The following is a 22,714-nucleotide window of genomic DNA, read 5'->3' on the forward strand; positions in this document are numbered from 1 at the left end:
GTGTGTTACTAGAGTTAGGCCTTACCTGGCTGGGACAAGTGAGATTCCTAACATAAACATAAAAAAAATAATGTTTTAGTAAATATATGTGTATGTATAAGGGCCCAACTCTTGCAAGAAACCAGAGCCTGCCCTATTTATTACAGATAAAGTATAATGAATAATTTATTATAAAAAGATATACAATAATATATCTGCAATAAATAGGTCAGCACCCGATTTTATATAAAGTATATATATATAGATATAGATATAGAAATAGATATAGATATATATATAGATATCCAAAATCACAGACAATATCCAGTCTAATATCCATGATATAGATATAATATTGATACCCTGCCCATGCACGAAAGGCCTGAAGCGATTACAAAAATAATTCAAATAAAATATATATATACTACTCTACTGTATATATGTTTTGCTGTCATGGCTGTGTCACTGTTATAGAGCTGCATGATTATGGCAGAACTTATTATGGGTCCATATTGAGGTCAATTATTAAAATGGCAATCTTTTTTTAACAAACACAAGACAGCTACAAGACACAAGACAGTCAACGTCTTTTGTTGTTGGAAGCTGCATTAAGGACTTTTCCGATGGTGCCTAGTAATTTATTTTGGTTCCCCCTGTTTGTTTCCCCAATCCCTATTTAAATGGAATAGAATTTCCCCATGGGATAACAATGGTAGACAGACGCTAAATAGTCTCCGGAAAGACAATTTTATTTTGGGGTGAGGCTTGCGGGTTCCGGCCGCCTGATGTCGTGGGGTTACTTCCGTTCCCGACCGGATCATAAACCTGAAAAAGGTATTGATCCCAGACTAGTCTGTATGGGAGAAGTGCCCCCCCCCCCCCCCACACCCACACCCACACACACACACACACACACACACACACACCCACCCCCCCCCCCCCCCCGTGCCACGGTTGAACTTTTTCAAACATAATGCAAAGAGACAGACAGGGGGGTTATTTTTCTGTTTTTTTTATGTATCCTGCGACAGCTTTGCAATTCTATCAATGAAAGTGAAAGTACGTAACGGACTGTCTGGAAAGCCTATGGTGACGCAATGTTATTATTTGGTTAATAGAAGTGTCTTATTTGTGGTTGAGTGCGGTGTATTTGGTTAAATGTGTGCTGTTGGCTTTAATAGCGTGTAGATCCTGTGTAGTGGAAATACTGTGACAGTCACAAGTTGACAGGCTGGGAGCTTGTTACTGTTGTCCCCAGATTGCTGTATTATTGTCGTTTGAGTTATAGGTAAAACATGCATTATATTAGCCTATCTGCCGCCGTGCAGAGACGTTTTTAAACCAAAAAAATAATCAATCCCGGAAAAAAACGGGGGAAAAAATGAAAAATCTTGATTCAACTGATGTAGCAAAGAGGTTCCTTTAAATACTACTTCATATTCACTAGGTCTCTCCTGGTCTTGCTGACTGATTCATTTCTGCTAGCTACCTCCTCCACCCCAGCCTCCACGTTTTGATTAGAGTCTGGCATACGCTCAAATACTTGTGGTTATCTGCTAATTCAAACTAATATGTCAATGTATTGCTTATTGTTTGATATTGTATCCCTATGGGGGTTTTGCTTAGCATGCTGCTTCGACAAAATTCAGGGAATATCTCCAAGGGCGGAGCCTTTAACGCCAAACTTAACTGTATTCCATTTGTTGCAATAAATGGTTAAATCTGCTTTGACGTGAGTGTTTCTGACTGAAGTATAAAGTTATAATGTATTAACACACTATACCTGGTAGAGTATGTTGTATAGAGTCTGGTAGAGTCCAAAGTTATATTGTATTAACATATTCTACCATACAGATTGGACAAAAAAGTTACATAGTGCCGCTTTAAGTAAAGTATCAAGAAATGGTACTATTAAAGTAAAGTAATAACGCCTCAAAATCTTACTTAAGAGGAATTTTGGACTAGGGCTTTCTTAGCTTTTCTATGACGTTATGATATCTTAGGATGAATGTTACAGTAAAAAAAAATCATAACTCCATCCCGGGTCCGCCACAGCTTAAAACGTGCACCAATAGGCCTTTGCGTTAGATCGCATATTTTAATAGATTTTTTTCTGTTTTTTTTTGGTGAGTCCTGACGTTCATAGTGACAGAACACTATGCCACCGGAAAAAAACGAGGAAAAAATCGTGAGATTTCAATCTCGTCTAGCGAGACTTCCGTTTTTTCTTGTTTTTTTTGCATAGTGTTCTGTCACTATGAACGTCATTTTATTTTATTTTTTTATTGTATTTAATTTTTTTAATTTCCCAAAAAATATATTTAAAATAAATGAAAAAAGCAATTGAAAAAAAAAAAAAAACACGGCCCCCTCGCGTATTAGGAGGGCAGGGTGAGTCACCAGAACCAAGGACGGGTGTTTTTGATGAATCTAACATGGTTAAAATGGAGTTTGAAGTTACAATGGGTTTGTATAGGAAGGGGGCGTGTCTGATAAAATGAATATCAAATGTCTAAATACTGAATCGAGCAACTTAAAAACTGTCTGGGGGGCTCACAAAGGCCTGAGTAGATGATAAAATGACCAAAAGTTTTTTTGAAAGTGAAATATCCCTTTAAGTTGGGAATATAATTAAATTAATTGTTTTTTGTTTTTATCTGTGCAATACCTTATTATTTTTCAATGTATTTTACTTAATGCTGTAGATTATTTGCTGTATTTATATCACTGAAGCAAACATGAAAAAAGTATTTTCAAGAACAAAGAATCCCGCACACTGCTCTCGCTCAGCACCCTCTGCTTTTATTCAAAATGACAGACGTTTCGGTCCCTCTGGACCTTCATCAAGAGTGTCTTACATGAAGTCTTTGTTTCAACCAAAAATACCTTTTTAGGAATTTAATAATATTATCAGTTCATAACAAAAAGATCCCCGCAGTTAAATAGTTAGTTTCTCAAAAAACGAATCCTGTTTAGAAAACAGGTCAACGCACAAAATAAAACAACTCCAAAACCACTCCAACCTCCGCGTTCCGCTCTTCCAAAGACTTGAAACTCCAGTCTCCCCTCAGTGGTGTAAATAACTAAGTACTGTACTTAAGTACAATTTTGAGGTATTTGTACTTCACTTGAGTATTTCCAATTTCCGATACTTTTACTTCTACTCCACTACATCTCAGTGGCAAATATTGTACTTTTACTCCACTACAATTATTTGAAAACTTTAGTTACTTTGCAGACATAAATTATTACATTATGAAACATACATTAACCACTTTAGCCCTATTTTATACCTAAACTATTTGAAAATAGCAGATCTACAAGCTCACAACGCTTGTAGATCTGCTATTTTCAAACATTTTAGTACTTTTACTTTTGGTACTTTAAGTACATTTTGACGCCAACACTTTTGTTCTTTTAATCAAGTAAATTTGCTCAAGTAAATTTGCTAGTTACACACCTGTCCCCACTCCCTCATCAGCCCAGCAGTGCCCCCCCTCTGAAGGGACGGCTTCCAGACGCCCCACCACGCTGGCCCGGTCTGGAGGAGGGGTCTGGGAACCTGAACCCCAGGCGGACTGGAGACTGGACTGGGAATGAGCAGGTTGACTTCAGGTAGACGGCCTGGAGGCTGAGACGAGGCAGCAGATATGTCGTCTGGCGGCTCTGGAGACTGCGCTGCAACGCGTTATGAGCGTGGCTATTTTCAGCAAGTCTCACCGACAGGGCAACAGCTCATTTTTAACGCCAGAAATTGTGAAAAACAGCACCTATGTTATAATTTGGGTATCTCATAAACAATAAAAAACGCTAAATCCACCCCGCCCAAAACATTTCCCATACTCAAGGCTGTGATGTCAGGAGTGGAAGAAGTCCACCCTGCTAAACTCACCCAAGCGCCATATAAACAAAATATACTAATAATTATATCATCAATATACATTTAACTTAATATTTAACGTAGAAAGGATTCCAGAGCATTGCAAATAGAGATTATTTTAAATGCTAGACCTTTAAAATGTGCATTTAAAGGCCATTATTGTACATTCAATGCAATATGTACAACTAGCTACTTCCTCCACTCATGATAACAAAGCGATAGAGTGCATTCAATTAGGAGCTGTGCTCATATTAGACTCAGATTCATAACATTACAGTATGTTTTTTTGGAAAATACTTTTTTAATGTTTATTTCTAAGTAATTAATTGACACATTTCAACCAATACTAGTAAAAATAAATGTATGTTTGAAAATATACAGAAATGTACAAACATTTACATTTTGTAGAATTTTGTCGTAGATGGATCTCGTCCTCTGTAATGACGAAACATGTGTAACAGAGTGGTTCACAACCTCAGCCTGATGGCCTGAAAGTCTAATATCTCCCCTGAGCCATCGGGAATTCCCTTTGGCTCAGTGGTTAAGATGTTGGCTTTCAACGCGGGAGACCCGGGTTCGAATCCCGGGCGTTAGGATGGTGCCGTGACCCGGATCGGATTTCCCCCGTTGGAGGAGGTCATACGGGGGGTGAGTGTAACAGAGTGGTTCACAACCTCAGCCTGATGGCCTGAAAGTCTAATGTCTCCCCCGAGACATGGGGATTTCCCTTTGGTTTGGTGGTTAAGATGTTGGCTTTCCACGTGGGAGACCCGGGTTCGAATTCCGGGCGTTACACAAGCACACTTTATCCTGGCAAAGAAAATACATAGGATTAGTGTTGTGTATAAATGCAGATAACCACTAAAGCCCTATAAAGCCCTATAGGGCATAGCAGTGGTGGCCATTTTCTGGTTCCTCTTCAAAATACTCAATGCATTTTTCCCATTGACATTTCCAAAAATATTGATATCAATTATTCTAAGCCTAGAATCAAGCCATCCAGGGTCCTGGTAAATCATGACCATAAAACGTTTGATTCTGTGAAAAAACTTTTTTGAAAACGGCAAAACAAAGGGTATTTATTAAATATAGTATATCATATAATTAAATGTAAAAAAAAAAGAAAAATCACAGAAAAAAAGGTTTTATGGTCATGATTCACCAGGACCCTGGGTGGCTTGATTCTAGGCTTAAATGAATTGATATAAATATTTTTGGAAATGTCAATGGGAAAAATGCATTGAGTATTTTGAAGTGGAAAACCAGAAAATGGCCACCACTGCTATGCCCTAAATACTTCGTCGTAGGAAAAATTGCATAAGCAGATGTACAAGCTTGTAGATTTGGCTATTCTTGCTATTTTTTTTAACATTTAGGAAAAGAAAAATTTCCGGCCTAAAAACATGCCGAAACAAGTAGGACAAATGTCCTATCTTTATCTCCAAGATCATGACTAGTAATTCTCCCAGGAGCATACCTTTCTCTCACAGGCATCTGCTGGAAAGTTTCAGGCAAAGGTCGACCAAAGGTCTCTGGAAGGAAGAGAGTGGCCAGGGCAGACAGAAGAGCCAGAGAGCCCAGGACCAGATATGGTAGATACTTGTAGTATATACCTGCATATGGAGAAGAGCACATTTTAATGACTTAATAGTTTAGTATGCAGCATGTGCATGGGAGTTCACAAGTGTTGAAGTACCATACTTCTGTCAGGAAACGCCTAATTAATTAGCTAATTAACTTAATGCTTCTGGTGATTAGTAGTTTAGTTCCCTACCTATGTTGGATGCTCTTATTGTAAGTCGCTTTGGAAAAAAGCGTCTGCTAAATGACTGTAATGTAATGTAATGTAATGTAATGTAATGTAATGTAATGTAATGTAATGTAATTATTGCATATGGAGATAGCAATTATAGTTTGACTTGGTGGTACTTCTACTCTTGGGGATGCTCCCTGCAGCAGCACTACACAGGGTTCCCACACATTTATATCAATACATTTTTGACCCCCCCCCCAGTGGCGGAACAACTCAAAGCGTGCGTGCGTGCACATCCCGTGCGCGCACGCACAACATTTTTCCGGTTTTGGGCGGATTCTGTAACTTTTTGGAGGGCTTTTTGTCACTTTATTTCGGTTTTAGGGTTAGGTTAGGGTTAGGTTAGGGTTAGGTTAGGGTTATGTTGTTTAATTCTTATTTTTGCCTGATTTTACCGATTTATTATCTGACGGCCCGGGCCCTCCAGGGTCGCGGGCCCGTAGGCGGCCGCCTACCTGGACGCTCCGCCACTGCCCCCCCCCCCCTCTTCCGAGATAGAGCAGAACCCCCCACGAGGTAGAGCAGGATCTACACAGCTGGAGGCTGGGGTCGGAGGAGATCTTTTCCCATAGTAGCAGTAGCAGCAACAATAGATTTGATGGGTCAGGAAAGATGGGATAAGCTTCGCTGCCATCAAGTATAAGTCAAACTATTGAAGAATCTATGTGTATCTTAAAAATCCCAACCGTAGACCATTTGGATAAAGGCGCTATAAAATGCGAGACCATTTGCCAAGTACTGTGTGACACTTTTCTGTGCCTCACAGTAACTCACTTCGGAAGTATCTGTTCAGATGCAATAGTAGTTATTACTATTAATAGTAATAGTTATTACTCTTTGACAGAGTAGAAGTTGACAAGATCTATATGAACAGAAACGTACTCAGTTGCATGGCATAAGGAGCAAGGATACCGCCCACTTTGGAAACCATGGAACAGGTGCCAACAGCTGTGTTTCTGATGACTGTTGGGTACAGCTCTGCGGTGTAGGCAAAAATCACTTGGAAACTGGTGGAAATGCACAATTTACCCAGCATCTCCAGTGCTATGGACAGGTCAGGTAGACCTAAGCAAACAGAAGAACAGAAGAAAATAAAGTAGAATAGATGCATGTATCTATTTAGATATGCTGTATGTGTGTATATATTTATGAATGTATGTATTTGTGTACATTATGTGCATGCAAGTGATTCACATTACTGATTGTACAGTATATCCAACATTTGCAATGATTAGCAGAATATGCACGCGCGCACGCGCACACACACACACACACACACACACACACACACACACACACACACACACACACACACACACACACACACACACACACACACACACACACACACACACACACACACACACACACACACACACACACACACACACACACACGCCAAGTTAGCCACTCTTGGAGCCTGGCCTTCCTCTTTAAGATAAGATTATGCCCAAAGCTGTATGGAATGCTGTTAAGGATGACATTTTGTTTCATCTTTAGACAGAGAAGGAGTAGTCTTGTAACTTCCAACATTCATTAGTTTCCTATGGTAAAGTCCCTACAGTCACCTTGTGGCACCAGTTGAATGCAGTACAGCATTCCTCCTCCAAGAGCCATACTGAGTGCCAAAGACAGCCGCCTGGGAAGATACTGCAGCGCCAGCCAGCTGGAGACGGACGCCGGCAACCCCACGGCTGCCGAGATGAAACAGTTGACAAAGCGGTCGCCGTGAAGACTCGATGTGTTCAGGGACAGGCCAAAGAAACCACTGTTTATAGAGAACCTGGGAGGGACACACACACAGCAACAGTCTCTGTCCGATGGATACATATGGATGTAGAATTTCTCCCTATAGACCATACATGGGCAACTGGCGGCCCGGGGGCCACACGCGGCCCCCACCTTCACTTAATGCTGCCCGCAGGTTAATATCGGATTACTGATATATTATTGATTTCAGCTGCTACAATTTCAAACATGCAAACATGACCCGCTTTAATTACTTCAGTCTATATTAGTAGCTTAATGACTAGTATTCAAATTCTAATGTCTTTTTTATGTCCAATGTATTTGTATTTAAGTTTAAGTTAACATAAGTATAACTAAATACATTTGAAATTAAATAGAAATGTTACTTTTCAGGATTCCAATTCAAAAATAGCAAACAAGAATTCTGGATTCCAATAAAAAAAATAGCAGATCTACAAACTCAAAACGTGTCGGGTTGCGTGAGTTGCGGGTTTGAGGTATCGGCTATTTTTGCTTCTTTTGTGTGACATAGAATGGCGAAAAAAAATAAAATACGGAGAGACAGTATATGTAACGTGAGTATCTGGAGTGAGTGTGGAAATATAGTGGCTTTCTCCATCATCAAGATGTGTTACTTAAGTAAAAGTATCAATACTGCAATGTAAAAAATATTCTGTTACAAGTAAAAGTCTGGAATTTGTGACGCATTGTGAGCTTGTAGATCGGCCATTTTCAAATGGCCGAAATTGATATAGGGCTGTGGGTAATGTATGTTTTTTTTATAATAATCTAAAAAGTAACTAAAGTTTTTAAATAATTGTAGTGGAGTAAAAAGTACAATGAGTAAATGCACTTAGTTACTTTACACCACTGCATATACTACGTCTATGTATCTTAAGACATGCATAAGAAGCACATACTTATAATAATAATAATAAACTTTAATAAACTTTATTTGTATAGCACCTTTCATGACATGACATGCAGCTCAAAGTGTTTTACAGAGCAAGAATACAATTACAGTTACAACTAATTTAACAATAAAGCAAAAAAGAAAAGCAAAACATGAAACAACATTAAAATAATAGCAAAAAGGCAGTGAATCAGGCAATACACTGAGGACATGGATAACAACACAGAGATTAAAAAAGAAAAAAGAAAGTCATTGTAGGCACCTCGAGCAGGTCAGCACTTGAAGACCTGAGGGGCCGGTTTGGAACATATCTCTCTAGGCAGTCATAGCTGTAGAAGGTGCCAGACCATTTAGAGCTTTATAAACTAGTAAAAGAATTTTAAAATCAATCCTAAAAACAACCGGGAGCCAGTGTAGTGAAGCTAGAACTGGAGTAATATGTTCTCTCATCCTAGTTTTAGTTAAAACTCTGGCTGCCGCATTTTGAGCAAGTTGTAATCTGTCAGTTGTTTTCTTTGGCAGGCCAGAGTAAAGTGCATTGCAGTAATCAAGCCGAGAGAAAACAAAAGCGTGGATCAGCATTTTTGTATCGTCCAACGACAGATAGGCTCTAATTCGCGCAATATTTCTAAGATGAAAGAAAGCAATCTTGGTAACGTGATTAATGTGTGTATTAAAATTCTATTCTGAATCAATAATAACCCCCAGGTTCTTTACTGTAGTGTTACTTTCTACAGTCAGGTTACCAAGTCTACTTATTATTGATTCTCTCTGCTCACTAGAACCAATTATGAGAACTTCTGTTTTATCCTCATTTAGCTTAAGAAAGTTCTCACTCATCCAGCATTTTATACTGGACAGACAGGTCAACAACGGGTCTAGAGCACAGGGGTCGTCTGGAGCTACAGAGAGATATAGCTGGGTATCATCAGCATAGAAATGGAAGTTCACTTCGTGATCGGTGAGGAGTTATCCCAGCGGCAGTATATACAGGGAGAACAATAAAGGACCCAGAATTGAGCCCTGTGGGATACCAGAACAGATCTCGTGTTTGTCTGAAACAAAGTCAGCTAGACTGACAAAATAGCTTCTGCCTGTTCTTCAACTGTCGTAGTGTCGTATGTCCTTAGACCTTCAGCTCCGTTGCAGCAAGCCAGTCCAGTGTGTCATTGTCTAGGTCAATTAAGCCACGATCACCATTAGGTGGCCGGTATTTGGGGCAGCTGGTCATCACATGTTCCACAGTCTGTAGTGGATCCCCACATTCGCAGTGGGCATTGTCTGTGAGACCCCATTTCTGCATTGATGCACCGAAACGTCCCACACCTGTCCTCAGGCGATTGAGGGTTGTCCACTCCTTACGTGGGAGGTGCTGGCCAGGAACATAGATGCTGGGTCCTCGATGTATTTGTGAAGCCTGGATGGTTCTGCTGCCTTCCACTTGTTCCTCCATCTTGCCTTCACCCAGGAAGCCTTGGAGGTGTCCGCTGGTGTTGTGCGGAGCAGTTCCTGGGCCTGTGTGGCAAAGGGGCGCCGGGACTTGAGGCGCGCGCGCTGTGGTGTCTCCGTAACAACCTTGTGGAGGAGGTGGGATTCACTCATCTGTGCCTTCCGAGCGAGGGCCAGCGTGGCGGCTTCTCGTCTGACCTCTGCTGGAGCGATTCCAGCAAGGACAGGCAGTTGGTTTGTTGGAGTGGCTCGTAGACATCCGGAGACGGTCCGTAGGGCGGTGTTGAGGGCAGCATCCAGCTTCTTCACATGAGGCTAACGGCTCCAGACTGGGGCACAGTACTCAGCGGCGGGGAACACCAGAGCCTCGGTGGAGATGCGCAGTGTCTTTGTGGTGGCTCCCCACGTAGTACCGGCTAGTTAGGTAGGAGTAAAACCAAGACATGGCCGTGCCTGACAAACCAATCCAGTACTCCAGGCGTTGTATTAGAATTGTGTGATCAATCGTATCAAAAGCAGCCGTTAAATCAAGGAGTAGGAGACATACCCTTCTACAGTATGTGTGATAAGGTGAGTGCAAAACAACCTGTGGATACTCACCACACTAGGAAGAGTATGAGTGTTGTGTTTCTGGTTTTGGTGAACCTTAGCAGGTCTAGAAAGCTGTGGCGCTTCTCTGTGTCGCATCTGTCCTTTGCCATGTCACTCTGCAGCAGTAGTGGAAAAAGTACTCAAATGTTTTACTTAAGTAAAAGTATCAATACTGCAATGTATAAATACTCTGTTACAAGTAAAAGTCCGGAATTCTAAATTTACTTGAGTAAAAGTACAAAAGTATTGGCATCAAAATGTGATTGAAGTACCAAAAGTAAAAATACTCATTATGCAGAATGTCCCATTTAAAGTTTTCAAAACGTTAAAAAAATCTTTTGAAAATAGCAGATCTACAAGCTCACAACGCATTGGCACTTGGCACAATGCTGTGCACAATGCTTTTTGAAGTGTTTTTGGTGACACCTCTGGTAGCTACGTGGTCATTACGGCATCTGTTAGAAATGTGATTCCTGGGGCGCCTGCTGGCCTAGTGGTCCAGGCGCATACCACATACATATACTTGTAATCCAGCTTGACAGTGTGTCGCGGGTTTGTGTGTCACCCCCATAGAGGTATAATATAACTAGAGGGCGGATTGCCCCGCCCCCAGCTATCATTTCAATTAATGTGCTCAGTGGCGTTTTGAAGCACCCGGAAGCCTGCCGGAAGTAGAATTATTAAGTCGTTTTTGATCACACATAGAGTTATGAGCATGCGCACTAGTGTCCTTTTTGCGTTCTACGGCAGCCCGTGTGTCAAGGATTGAACGCAAGATATTTATTAAATACACTCGAGATGCATATTTATATGTAAATGCATATGTATGTATGTATAATATGTTTACATATTTATATTTATATATATAAATATCTTAGAGTATGTTTTGCTCGTGCATGTATTTCTCCCCGCCTGCAGTTCCAGCTTTGGCCACTGGGGTGGCGGCTTCAATGTTTCTCAGCAACTCTGGGGGCTCACCCCCCCCCCATATCTCTCCCCATTTCCTGTCAAATAAAAGCATAAAAATCCCCAAAAACATATCCCAAAAAAAAGAAATGTGATTCCCAGTGTTGGGGCCAGAAAATTGGGATTACAAATAGTATTTTATAGTGTTTAGGGAAGTGTTCACACAACACATGTATGTGGAATGGTTATTGTGAAAAATATACTAGTGAAGAATTATATGTATTAGAAATACATGTAATTGAAAAGGTTAAACAGTATGACTTAAAGTCAACTTACATCATAATCTTCAAGGATGACCTGCGGAGCCTCTACGTTGTTCTTCTTAGCAGCTTCTCTCAGTATGGCCTCAGCATCCTCTATTCTTCCCTGGGAGATCAGCCATCGAGGAGACTCTGGGATGAACCTGCCTCGCAGGTAGGAGAGAGAAGGTCCACGCTTTGGTTATGGAACACAGTAGAGAGAGGTTCACGCTCAAACAGTCGGAAGGGCTTTACCTCAAAAGCAATTCATGGTCCCATACAGGTGATTACAGCGAACAGAAAATATCATCCTTTTAAAATTTTAAGAGAAAAAGACGTCTAAAAAAAACCCTAAAATAACCTTCAAATCTATACTGAAAATGTTACGGCCCAGAAGAGGGGGGTGGTCATCAAACTTTTTTTTAAGCCCTGGGGGCTTAAAAGATTTAAGCATATACCATAGCTCATGCTGAGCTAAACATATTTGTTTAATTTCAAAGTTTTATTATTTAACCTTTATGATGAAAGGCCGCACAGAGCAGCTGTTGTGCCTCGCCATGTGCCTTGCAGTGCAGGGAGACTGCAGGCTGCGCTCACTGGAGATTCCGTTGCGCAAGGGAAGGAAAGGACAACATTGATGTCAGGGACAACTTTTTAAAAACTAACGGATTACTTATTTGAAAACGTAACTAGTAACGAACTACCACAATTGCTAAACTAACGCGTTACCCCAAAAAGGAATTCCGTTACAGTAACGGTGTTCATTTTAACGCCGTTACCCCCAACACTGCCCACATCCTACCAGTGTGTTTTCCAATGTAGACATTGCTTTCAGAATGTGTCTCTTCCCTGTCTCAGTAGTGGCCTAGTGGGGAAAGATCATTTTGCAAACTGAAAATGATCATACATAGACTGGGGACTGCATTGATTCATGACAACAGACTCTAACTTGTCCATTGAATCACCCGTTGCGTCAATTGTATTTTTCCGGACCTTATAAAAGGTCTTCGCCTTAAAAGAAAGCACTAATCACATTGGTAAGTCAAACATGCAACGTGCAGCGCTTTAGCGTTCATTTATATATGCCCTGCATGCTGTGTTTGGCCTTCATGTAATGTATGGTTGGACATTTTGTATTTTTCTTTTGTTCAAAGAAAAATATTTGGAGGTCGGGGGGGGGGGTCAAGGAAAAAAACCTAAACAAAATCACATCTGGACCACCACCCCACCACCCCGGTAACTAAATAACATCCAGTCCCTTTAGCAGATGCTCTTATCCAGAGGAAGTACAACAGTGTGTATGCAGTTTCAATGTAGTGCTTCAAAGAAGGATACCAGTTACACGTGACTGATATTGTACTTCTAACACATGAGGGGGGCGTTCTTTATTTTTATTTTTCTGTAATAATTGTTTTTGAAAATGAGCAAATAAATAAAATAAAATAAATGAAAAGTAAGTAATTGAAAAAACACGGCCTCTCACACATTAGAAGGACAATCAGTCACCAGAACCAAGGACGGGTGTTTTCAATGAATCCATCATGGTTAAAATAGAGTTACAATGGGTTTGTATAGGAAGGGGGCGTGTCAGATAAAATGTATATCAAATATCTAAATACTGAATCAAGCAACTTCTAGGGTGCTCACAAAAGCCTGAGTAGACGCAAAAATGACCCCAAACATGTTTAAAAGTGAAATATCCCTTTAAGGATTTAGTACCTGTTCTTTTTCTCCTGTAAAATGAAATAAAGTTATTAAATAAATGAATAAATAAATAAAAGAAAAACGCTTTAGAATTTGAATTCATAAAAGAATGAAAGAAACTATTAGCATCTATACTACAGTGAGCTGTCACAGGTAATAGTGATAATATTAAGTCACCAATATTATGAGTAAAGAAAAATGGCTCAGTAGTGATGGTTCTTCTACAATGACTGCAACTCACCACCAGAGGGGTATGTAGAGCAGGCAAGGCAGAGATAAAGCCAGCAGAAGATACTTCCAGTCCCTTATGAAATAAGCAAAGAGAGGCAGCATCATGTAGCCAGAAGTAAAGAACTGATTCATTCCCAGAGACAAAAACAGGACACGTACGTTTCCCGTCAAGATCTCAGAACCTGGAGGGAAACAGAGGGAGAGAGATACACCAAAATAAAACACGTTTATCTGCTAGAGCTCCTCCGTTCCACAGATTTCCATAAACCTAGATACATGGGCAACTGGCGGCCCGGGGGCCAAATGCGGCCCCCACCTTCACATAATGCGGCCTGCAGGTTAATACCGGAATACTGATATATTATTGATTTCAGCTGTTACAACGACACAACGCGTTTTGAGCTTGTAGATTGGCTTTTTTTGCTACTTTTGTGTGACATAGAATGGCCAAGTACGGTATTGATTTACGACAATATATGCAATGTGGCCCTCTGGAGTGAGTGTGGAAATATAATGGCCCTCTCCATAATTGTTGCCCACTCCTGCACCTAGACACTGTATTTTGCAATAATGTCGATATGCACAGTATGTCTAATGCATCGTTGCATTGCATTCTTAATGCTGGAGTCACAGGCCGAAAATAGCAGATCTACAAGCAACCGTGCCGTGTTGTGAGCTTGTTGATCAGTTATTTTCAGCCATCACTCCGTCGCACAACAAAGTATAAATCAGGCTTAAATAGTAGAGCTACATGTTACATTCAGCACATTCCCATCCATTCTCAACATGTGAGTAGTTGTTGCATACCTAAGACAAAAGCAGCCAGCATGTTGGAGTTCTGGCCCAAAGCAACGATGAAGAAGAGGATAGAGAACACCGTCCACGAGGGAGAGAAGATTTCGACAAAGGTAAAAAGTGTCTGGACTGCCATGGTTGCAAACATAACGGGCTTTCTTCCAAACCTAAAAAAAAAAAAAAGGATCACCATTTGAAATATCATCAGTTATGCTGATTAGACGCAGTTTCGTTAGAGCAGCAGCAAGCAGCACTGTTGCTACTGCTGTAGGCTAAGCGGCTAGGCTAGCACGTTTGCGCGGGAAGTTCACAGATAGTAGCTACTTCAATCGAATATATTAGTTACAATGAGATTGAGCTTGCCAGTTAAATCTTTTTTCTCTGCGTGGTATTTATTCAGTTTGGGAAAGTTGTCTGACTGTCACACATCCATCTGAATGGGTCTGGACTGGCTGAGTAAACAGGGACTAGTTATCTCCGTCGGACCCAGTGTATTTCAGGATAATAACAGAGAGAACACTCTCTGTTATTGTGGCTCTGTCTGTCTGTCTGTCTGTCTGTCTGTCTCATTGTCTGTGGCTCAGTCTGTCTGTCTGTCTCATTGTCTGTGGCTCAGTCTGTCTGTCTGTCTGTCTGTCTCATTGTCTGTGGCTCAGTCTGTCTGTCTGTGGCATTGTGTGACAAATGCAGGAGTTAAAGGAATAGTTCACCAAAAAATGACTTATATTCTACAGACCCCACAAAGCCTTGAATTCATGGAGATATATGTTTTTTTTGTCGCATTCCTGAGACAATAATTTGATGACCGGCGAAGTCGGTCCTATTGAATACATTTGCCTCCTGTGTTAACTGTGCATACGCACCTGTATTTTAAGATCAGTTATTATGGTGGTATGGTGGTATTTTCTGAGGTGGTACTTGGTGTAAAAAGGTTGAGAACCACTGTACTAAAACGTTATCTAGAAGTGGTACTTTCACCCAACATAGGCCTACACGTTCACGGATAAAATGATAAGTGATGATAAGTTCTCTTCTTTTTAATAGGCCAGCCATACACATCTGGACAAAGGGTCAAACAGTAACACAGGTTAACAGACTATCCTGAAGGTCAAAGGGTCCTTATGTCACACATGGGCAGTGGAGGACAGTAACTGAGTACATTTACTTGAGTGCTGCACTTAAGTACATTTTATGAGTATCTGTATCTGAGTATTTTTTTTGTATACTTTTTTGATTGCTTTCACTCCACTACATTTCAAAGACAAATATTTTACTTGTGACTCCACTGCAACTCTAGGAAGGCTGTGAAGTACTCATTCATTTCAGGCCATTTCCAAACAAAGCCTGAAGAGACGGGGCGTCATGGGTCATTATTGAATAATCATGCCATGGGTTTCAAATACCTGTCTGAGATCTGTCCAGAGAAGAAGGATCCACACAGAACTCCCAGTAAGTACACTGAGGAGGTGAACGGTTGTTTCCACTGGTTGCTGCATACCAGGTCAAACTGCAGGTTGAGAATTTACAGTAAAGAAAGATTTGACACTTCCGGGTGCACCTTTGGTTAAAATAAATTTGTATTCACTAAAGCTATGGATTGTGTGTAGCGTTAACATTTGAAAACTTGTGAAATGGGACATTCTGCATAATGAGTACTTTTGTACTTTAAGTGTATTTTGATACCAATACTTCTGGACTTTTAGGACTCTTACTTGTAACGGAGCATTTCTATATTGCAGTATTGATACTTTTACTTAAGTAAAAGATGTACATTTTCCACCACTGACGCACGCACGCACTGACCTCTGTGACGATGGTGGACTGGTAGATGTCTTGGCTGTAGCTCCATCCGTCCACACAGCTCTCCTGTCTCAGTTCAGTGAGGTTCACGTCCCGACCGGGGATGTAGCCCAGAGCAGACAGGTTCCTGACCTCGTCCAGTCTGTACCGGTGGCATCGGCTCTGCTCCTCCTGTCCGTTCACCACCTTGTCAAATATAATAACCTCTATTACAGTGCAATAAGCCACCTACAAGTGTGCGAGTGGGGTGGATACGGTCACTGATCTAAGATCAGAATAAATACCAGTGTCCTTCGAGTGTGGAGTGAATATTGTCAGCACAGCAGCATATCGAACACACACAAATCCTCACGAGTGTGGTTGTACTTTACAAGAGAGGAAAATGAGCATGCAAAGTGCATGAAATGCAGTGCAACCCTTTCGTGCAAAGGTGGTAGCACGTCGACTTTAGGTAAATCTCTCCACCAGAGACACAAAGGTTAATCTTATCTAGTCATTGTACCGCGTCGAGTCTCCGAAAATTGGTACGAGCCAACTCTGCGGCTGTTTTACTGTCTCGCCCCTCTGGGGTGAGCGATCTGCGCCTAACTGTCTCGCCCCTAAACACGGTCGCCCCGGATGGCAACGGACGTCTGGGATGAGCGATCCACTGTTGAACGTGCACCCTTTAAGTGCATATCTGCATGCACATACTTATATTGTTGTTGTGGTTACGTTGAAATAATAGTTGTAATAATAGTGTTGTATAATTATTTTTCTGTGGTAATCAATTCATTATAATATAAGTATAATGAATGATATCTACCTATCTATCTCTATATCTATCTGTGTGTGTGTGTGTGTGTGTGTGTGTGTGTATATATATATATATATATATATATATATATATATATTTATAGAGGAACCGGGAATCGGAATCGCTAAGAGGGAATCGGTAAGGAATCGGAACCGTTACCGGAATCGGAGTCTGTTAACGAGTCCCAACCCTAGTCCCTGGAACAAAATATTTTGAGATGGGGGTCTGTGGCCAAATACATTTTGGGGGTCCTTGACATGAAAAAGTTTGAGAACCACCGTGGTAAAGAACAATACACTGGCATCAGGTGCTCACCTCTACTGGGATGATGGCCTTGCGCCACTCTGCACTTAGGTTGACATCTGGAACCAGGCAGTGGTGGCGGGGGGTGTCAGCCAGGAAGATGACAGAGAACGCAGTGAAGCCATTGGGAATGGTGCTGACACAGAGCAGGAAGAACACGGTCTGCTGGAAGCGTCCCCACTGTCCAAGGAAGGCTGTGGTCTCCTCGTAGTCCTTCATGGCCAAAGACCCAGGAGTCTGAGAATCAACAGAATCAAGATTCAAGAATCTCCTCTTCTTGCTGACACTAAATACCTCATCAAGTCATGTGATGTCTGATGTGCTCTCAGTCCCAGGCCCAGGAATCTCCTATTTTTTTCTGCAGCCGACAACAATACGTAACGCCTTCCTGGTTTAATGTCTTACTCCTCCATCTACAGCACTTCTGTAGATAGACTTTGATCCATGACCTGCTGTCTATTACTAGTGGCAGAGATAAAGATAGCCATCCAGTTGTAATGCTGACATTTAGCAATAGTGCCTGTGTAATCATGTATTCTCTAACACCACTCAGCAGCAGTAGTGGAAAGTAATTGATGTACTCAAGGAATTAAGTACAATTTCAAGGTACTTTTACTTTACTGGAGTTGGAACTTCGAAGAGTCCGTGAGTGCAAATCCGATCACACGCACGGTGCAGGATCTATTCCTCCGCTCTAAGTGCGTGCGTTCAGTTCAGTTCAGTGTGGGAGGCTATGGGTCGTCCAAATTAGCGATGGGAAATGGTCGGCAGCTGTTCGTATATACTGTGCTGCCTGTGAAAATACATCCACAGGCAGCACAGCCTGTAAGGGTACTAGAAAAAATCGATTCGAATACGAATCGCGATTCTACTGTTGGACGATTCAGAATCAATTCTCTTTTTTTTGTTTTTTTACATTAGAATCGGAATCGGAAAACCAAGAATCGGAATCGAATCGTGAGATAGCAGAAGATTCACAGCCCTAACTGCCTGTGAATGTATTTTCACAGGCAGTACAGTATGTACGAGCCAGCTGTTCGTACAGTATGTATGAACAGCTGGCCCTGGGCCCACGCAAAGATGTGTGCAGTAAAATAAGTAGGGCATGCATTCCCAACTTGGATTGTTTCTGACTTGCACCGTTCCCGTGTAGGCCAGCACAACGGGCACAGGTCTAGTAGTTTCAATTTAAGAAACAACCACAACCCTACATACAAGTGTTATGAATATACAGTATAGTCACAAATGTTGCATGGAATTGTATTTAAAATGTATTAAACAGTGTTCCTTAAAATTGTGCACAATGCATTTATTTTCTTCTCTGTGCAAAAAAAGAAGAAGAGTGAGACCCACTTATGGGTCACAACCCAACGTTTAGAAACCACAGCTATAGGCTACACACATTACACCAGGCCCCATCAAGACCAGCAAGCACTAGTGGGTTAACTACTTTCAACCTGATATCCCTATTTTTAACGTGTCATTATAGCTGAAAGTTTTTCTGAATTGCTCAAACTTGTATTTATTTATTTAGTAAGCTTTCAAAAAATAGGGACAATAGTAGATCTGAGCTTGTAGAGCTGCTGTTTTCATTAATCGTTTGTACAACGAAGTATACATTAAAAAGTGGTTAACTTCCCTTTCAAATCACTCAGTGTAAATTGAAAAGGTCTTCAAAAAGTGGTAGACTCAAAGCTCAGCGTATCATCAAGGACCTTCACCACCCCAGCCACAACCTGTTCACACCTTCTCTACCACAGCAGCCAGGCGAGGAGGCCTACCGTGGGATCGAGGGCCAGACCAGCTGGTTTATGAACACCTTCCACCAGGTTGAACAAGGCATGAACACCACCTGTCACCAGGCTGGCCTGCCACACTGGAACACTTTCCTTTGACTGTGTTCTTATTTATCTGATTTATTTCCCCCCTATAATGTTGGATGTGTTACGTGTGGGATTTTGCTTTTGACATCTCACATTCTCTCCCAAGTGTATTCTGATTCTGACATGAATCTACCGTTTCGTTTTGTTCTACAAGCTCACAACAACAACAACACGGACAATAAAACGACAATAAAATGAAGTTGAGACACTCACTGTCGTCAGGTATAAAGCTCTGGGTCGTGTTGTGACGTGTGGTACAGCCTGCTGTGACCGTGAACTATTTCAAGTGAAACTCTGTGATCTACTAACAGACAGTAAGAAAACAGTGAAGCCACACCTTGTTGGGTTTTGCTCAGTCAGCTTATATAGTATGAACATACTATACACATGGGAGATTTACCCAACGGGCCTAGGGGCACCTGAGCTTGAGCCTCCGTGTGACTGCGTCACTGTTTTGTTTTTTTTGCCCTGCAAAGCCCCTGCAAAGTGCAATGTGCACGAGCGCTGCGTGTGACTTCAGAGGGAGGGATCCAAAAAGCAAGTGCAAAATAACAACAATTAGATGTTCTAATGTCCACGCATTTACAACAATGAAGGGGCCCATTTAGATAAATTGGGGTAGATCTACTCCGATTTATCTAAATGGGGCCCCTCATCTAACACTTAACTGTATGGTCCTTTAAGTATGTGTGTTACTAGTGTTAGGCCTTACCTGGCTGGGCAAAGTGAGATTCCTTACATAAACATAAAAAAAACCTAGTTTTAGTACATTTATAGGGGCCCAACTCTTGCAAGAAACCAGAGCCTGCCCTATTTATTACAGATAAAGTATAATGAATAATTTATTATTAAAAAATATATAATAATATATCTGCAATAAATAGGTCAGCACCCGATTTTATACACAGTATATCTATATATCTATATATCTATATATATATCCAAAACCACAGACAATATCCAGTCTAATAGACCAATTATTTGTTTACCAACATTGAGACTGGACGCACAGGTGATTTTTTCATGCAATCAATTCCCAACATATTGTTTCGGGGTTTCGCTGGTTTCAGTTCATTCAACCTCCTCTTGTGTGTTGGCTAGTGAGGCGCGTCCTAGCGAGACCTGACAGAATGGGTGTCATTTGGTGCCGGCCTGCTCGCGCATACTGGTTCTTATCAGTGTGACGTCGTCTGTTAAGGGGTCTATATGATATGGATATAATATTGATGCCCTGCCCATACACGAATGGCCTGAAGCGATTAAGTCACACTCCCTCTGAAGTCACACTCCCTCTGAAGTCACACTATTTATATATATACTACTCTACCGTATATAATTTTTGCTGTCATGGCTGTGTCACTGTTATAGAGCTGCATGATTATGGCAGAACTTCTTATGGGTCCATATTGAGGTCAATTATTAAAATGGCAATATTTTTAACAAACAAAATCTTATCTTAATCCAAAAAAAAAATCGTATTTGACTAAAAGCAAAAATATATAAGGTTTTCCCATTCAGACACGTAGCAGTACATGTGTGTCTGCATTTCATTGTTTTCAAGGTGAGAAAGTTACCTCATGTCACTCTAGTCTAGTTGCCGCCTGATGACGCGGATGACGCACCTGGTGACGTAGGGTTACTTCCGCTCCCGACCGGATCATAAACCCGAAAAAGGTATTGATCCCAGACTAGTCTGTATGGGAGAAGTGTTTGTGCGCACGCACGCACGCGCGCACACACACACAAACACAGACGCACGCACGTACGCCCGTGCCACAGTTGAACTTTTTCAAACATAATGCAAAGAGAGACAGACAGGGGGGTGATTTTTCTTTGGAACTGGCTTAAATAAAGGGACGTTTATAGGCTGTTTTTTTATGTAGCCTGCAACAGCTTTGCAATTCTATCAATGAAAGTGAAAGTACGTAAGGGACTGTCTGGAAAGCCTATGGTAACACAATGTTATTATTTGGTTAATAGAAGTGTCTTATTTGTGGTTGAGTGCAGTGTATTTGGTTAAAATGTGTTCGTAAAACATGCATTATATTAGCCTATCTGCCGCCGTGCAGAGACGTTAAAAAAAATAAAAAAAAATCCCGAAAAAAGGCGGGGGGGAAAAGCAAAAGATAATGAGGGAGGGGGGGCCTTTTTCCTCATAATCCGCCTATGACCATACAGATTGTATAAATTATATTCAGAGAGGGAGAGAATGTAGATTGTGCTCATTCAAATGTAAATGCAGCACTCGTGGTGTGACGAATGGTGCTTCTTTGTGCCGGTGGCCTATGGAATAAGTCTACTCTGGATTGAGGGGGGCCCTAGATTCAGTGGCGTACCCACTATAGAGGCAGGGCAGGCGGTCGCCTGCCCAACTAAGATCTCGCCTCCCCTAAAAAAAAAAAAATTACCCGAAAAGAAAAGTCATAGCGTGCTTAATGTCCTCAAAGTCACGCATCCAACAAGCTTTGAACTGAGCAGATTGGACCTTCCGTTCCAGAGATAATGGCCAAAACATCTTTAAAACGGCCACTTTCGCCGGTTTTCGGTCACCGATTTTCGATCACTGATTTTCTATTGAGTTGAAATTTCTTTTTTGGGGGTAATGGGGGGGGGGGGGGGGATCTCGCCTGGGTTAGGGACTGTGATTGGCTAGTGAAACAAGACAATTGTGCATATCCCTATAAATAGGACTATGCACTTTTTTTTAAGTTAGGGGTGTTGGTCCACAATATTACTTTTCTTTAAGTGAACTTCCATCACTGTGATGACCACTGTGACCACACCGCCCACTTTTTATATATATCTCATGGTGCCCCCTGACTGTTTTTTTAGGGGCCCCGAATGGATTGGAATTGAAAGCTGTTTATTTATTGTCTCCGCCGTAGGTGGAGAATATGTTTTCGCTTCGTCCCGCCGTGTGTGAGCAAACATTGTTAGCCAAGCTAACATTGGTCAAGCTCCACATGACACGTGTCAATATGTTGACACCAATGCCTTTGATTGGCTAGAGGGACGCATGACGACATAGAATCCTATAAATAGGTGTGTCACTTCAAAAAGACTTTACTTTTTGAAGTGAGGTAAGACAGGACCAATCAGTCTTGATTGGAACAGTACCTTCCAGTCCAAATCACCCGTCCGTGCGTGTGTGTGTCCCTTTGAGAACACCTAACATTGGTCAAGCAAAGGCGCAGAAGGCCAAAGCTAAGAAAGCATACTCATCTACAACAGTAACACAGAAGAGGACTATAGAGTTGAATTGATCCCACAACAACAAGGCCGAAGTCTTAATACTGTAACAATTGGCCACCTTGATCAAATACATTATGTAGCACTAGAGAAAACTGACATAGATCAAACACACCAATCAACTGCTGAAACTGTTCAAGACAACAATGAAGATGAAGAAGACAGACAAGTATTTGAACAAACCAGTCAATTACGACCACTCCCATATGACACATTGCTTCAAGAAGAACATTCTTTAGATGCAAACACTACATATTCAGTCGCCCCTGCAGAACACCAAAAACCACGCACATTCTACCAACAGTACCTTGCAGTACAAATCACCCGTCCGTGCGTGTGTGTGTTCCTCTGAGAACACCTAACATTGGTCAGTT

The 22,714-nt window shown here is 41.4% G+C and overlaps 1 protein-coding gene across 1 annotated transcript; it reads right to left on the reverse strand.

Moving 5' to 3' along the window:
- Positions 1–3,456: 3,456 nt before the first annotated feature.
- On the reverse strand, positions 3,457–17,427 carry LOC308078255 (organic cation/carnitine transporter 2-like; the record flags this gene model as incomplete). Its single annotated transcript, XM_080419376.1, has 11 exons — positions 3,457–3,657; positions 5,348–5,472; positions 6,555–6,737; positions 7,241–7,455; positions 10,384–10,490; positions 11,617–11,743; positions 13,525–13,696; positions 14,322–14,476; positions 15,713–15,816; positions 16,113–16,295; positions 17,221–17,427. 11 exons carry the CDS (start codon positions 17,425–17,427, stop codon positions 3,457–3,459), a joined length of 1,779 nt encoding a protein of 592 aa, XP_080275502.1.
- Between the last annotated feature and the right edge of the window lie 5,287 nt (positions 17,428–22,714).

The sequence above is a fragment of the Gymnoscopelus braueri genome, assembly GCF_963280865.1.
Source record: "Gymnoscopelus braueri genome assembly, chromosome: 22".
Taxonomy (NCBI): Eukaryota; Metazoa; Chordata; class Actinopteri; order Myctophiformes; family Myctophidae; genus Gymnoscopelus; species Gymnoscopelus braueri.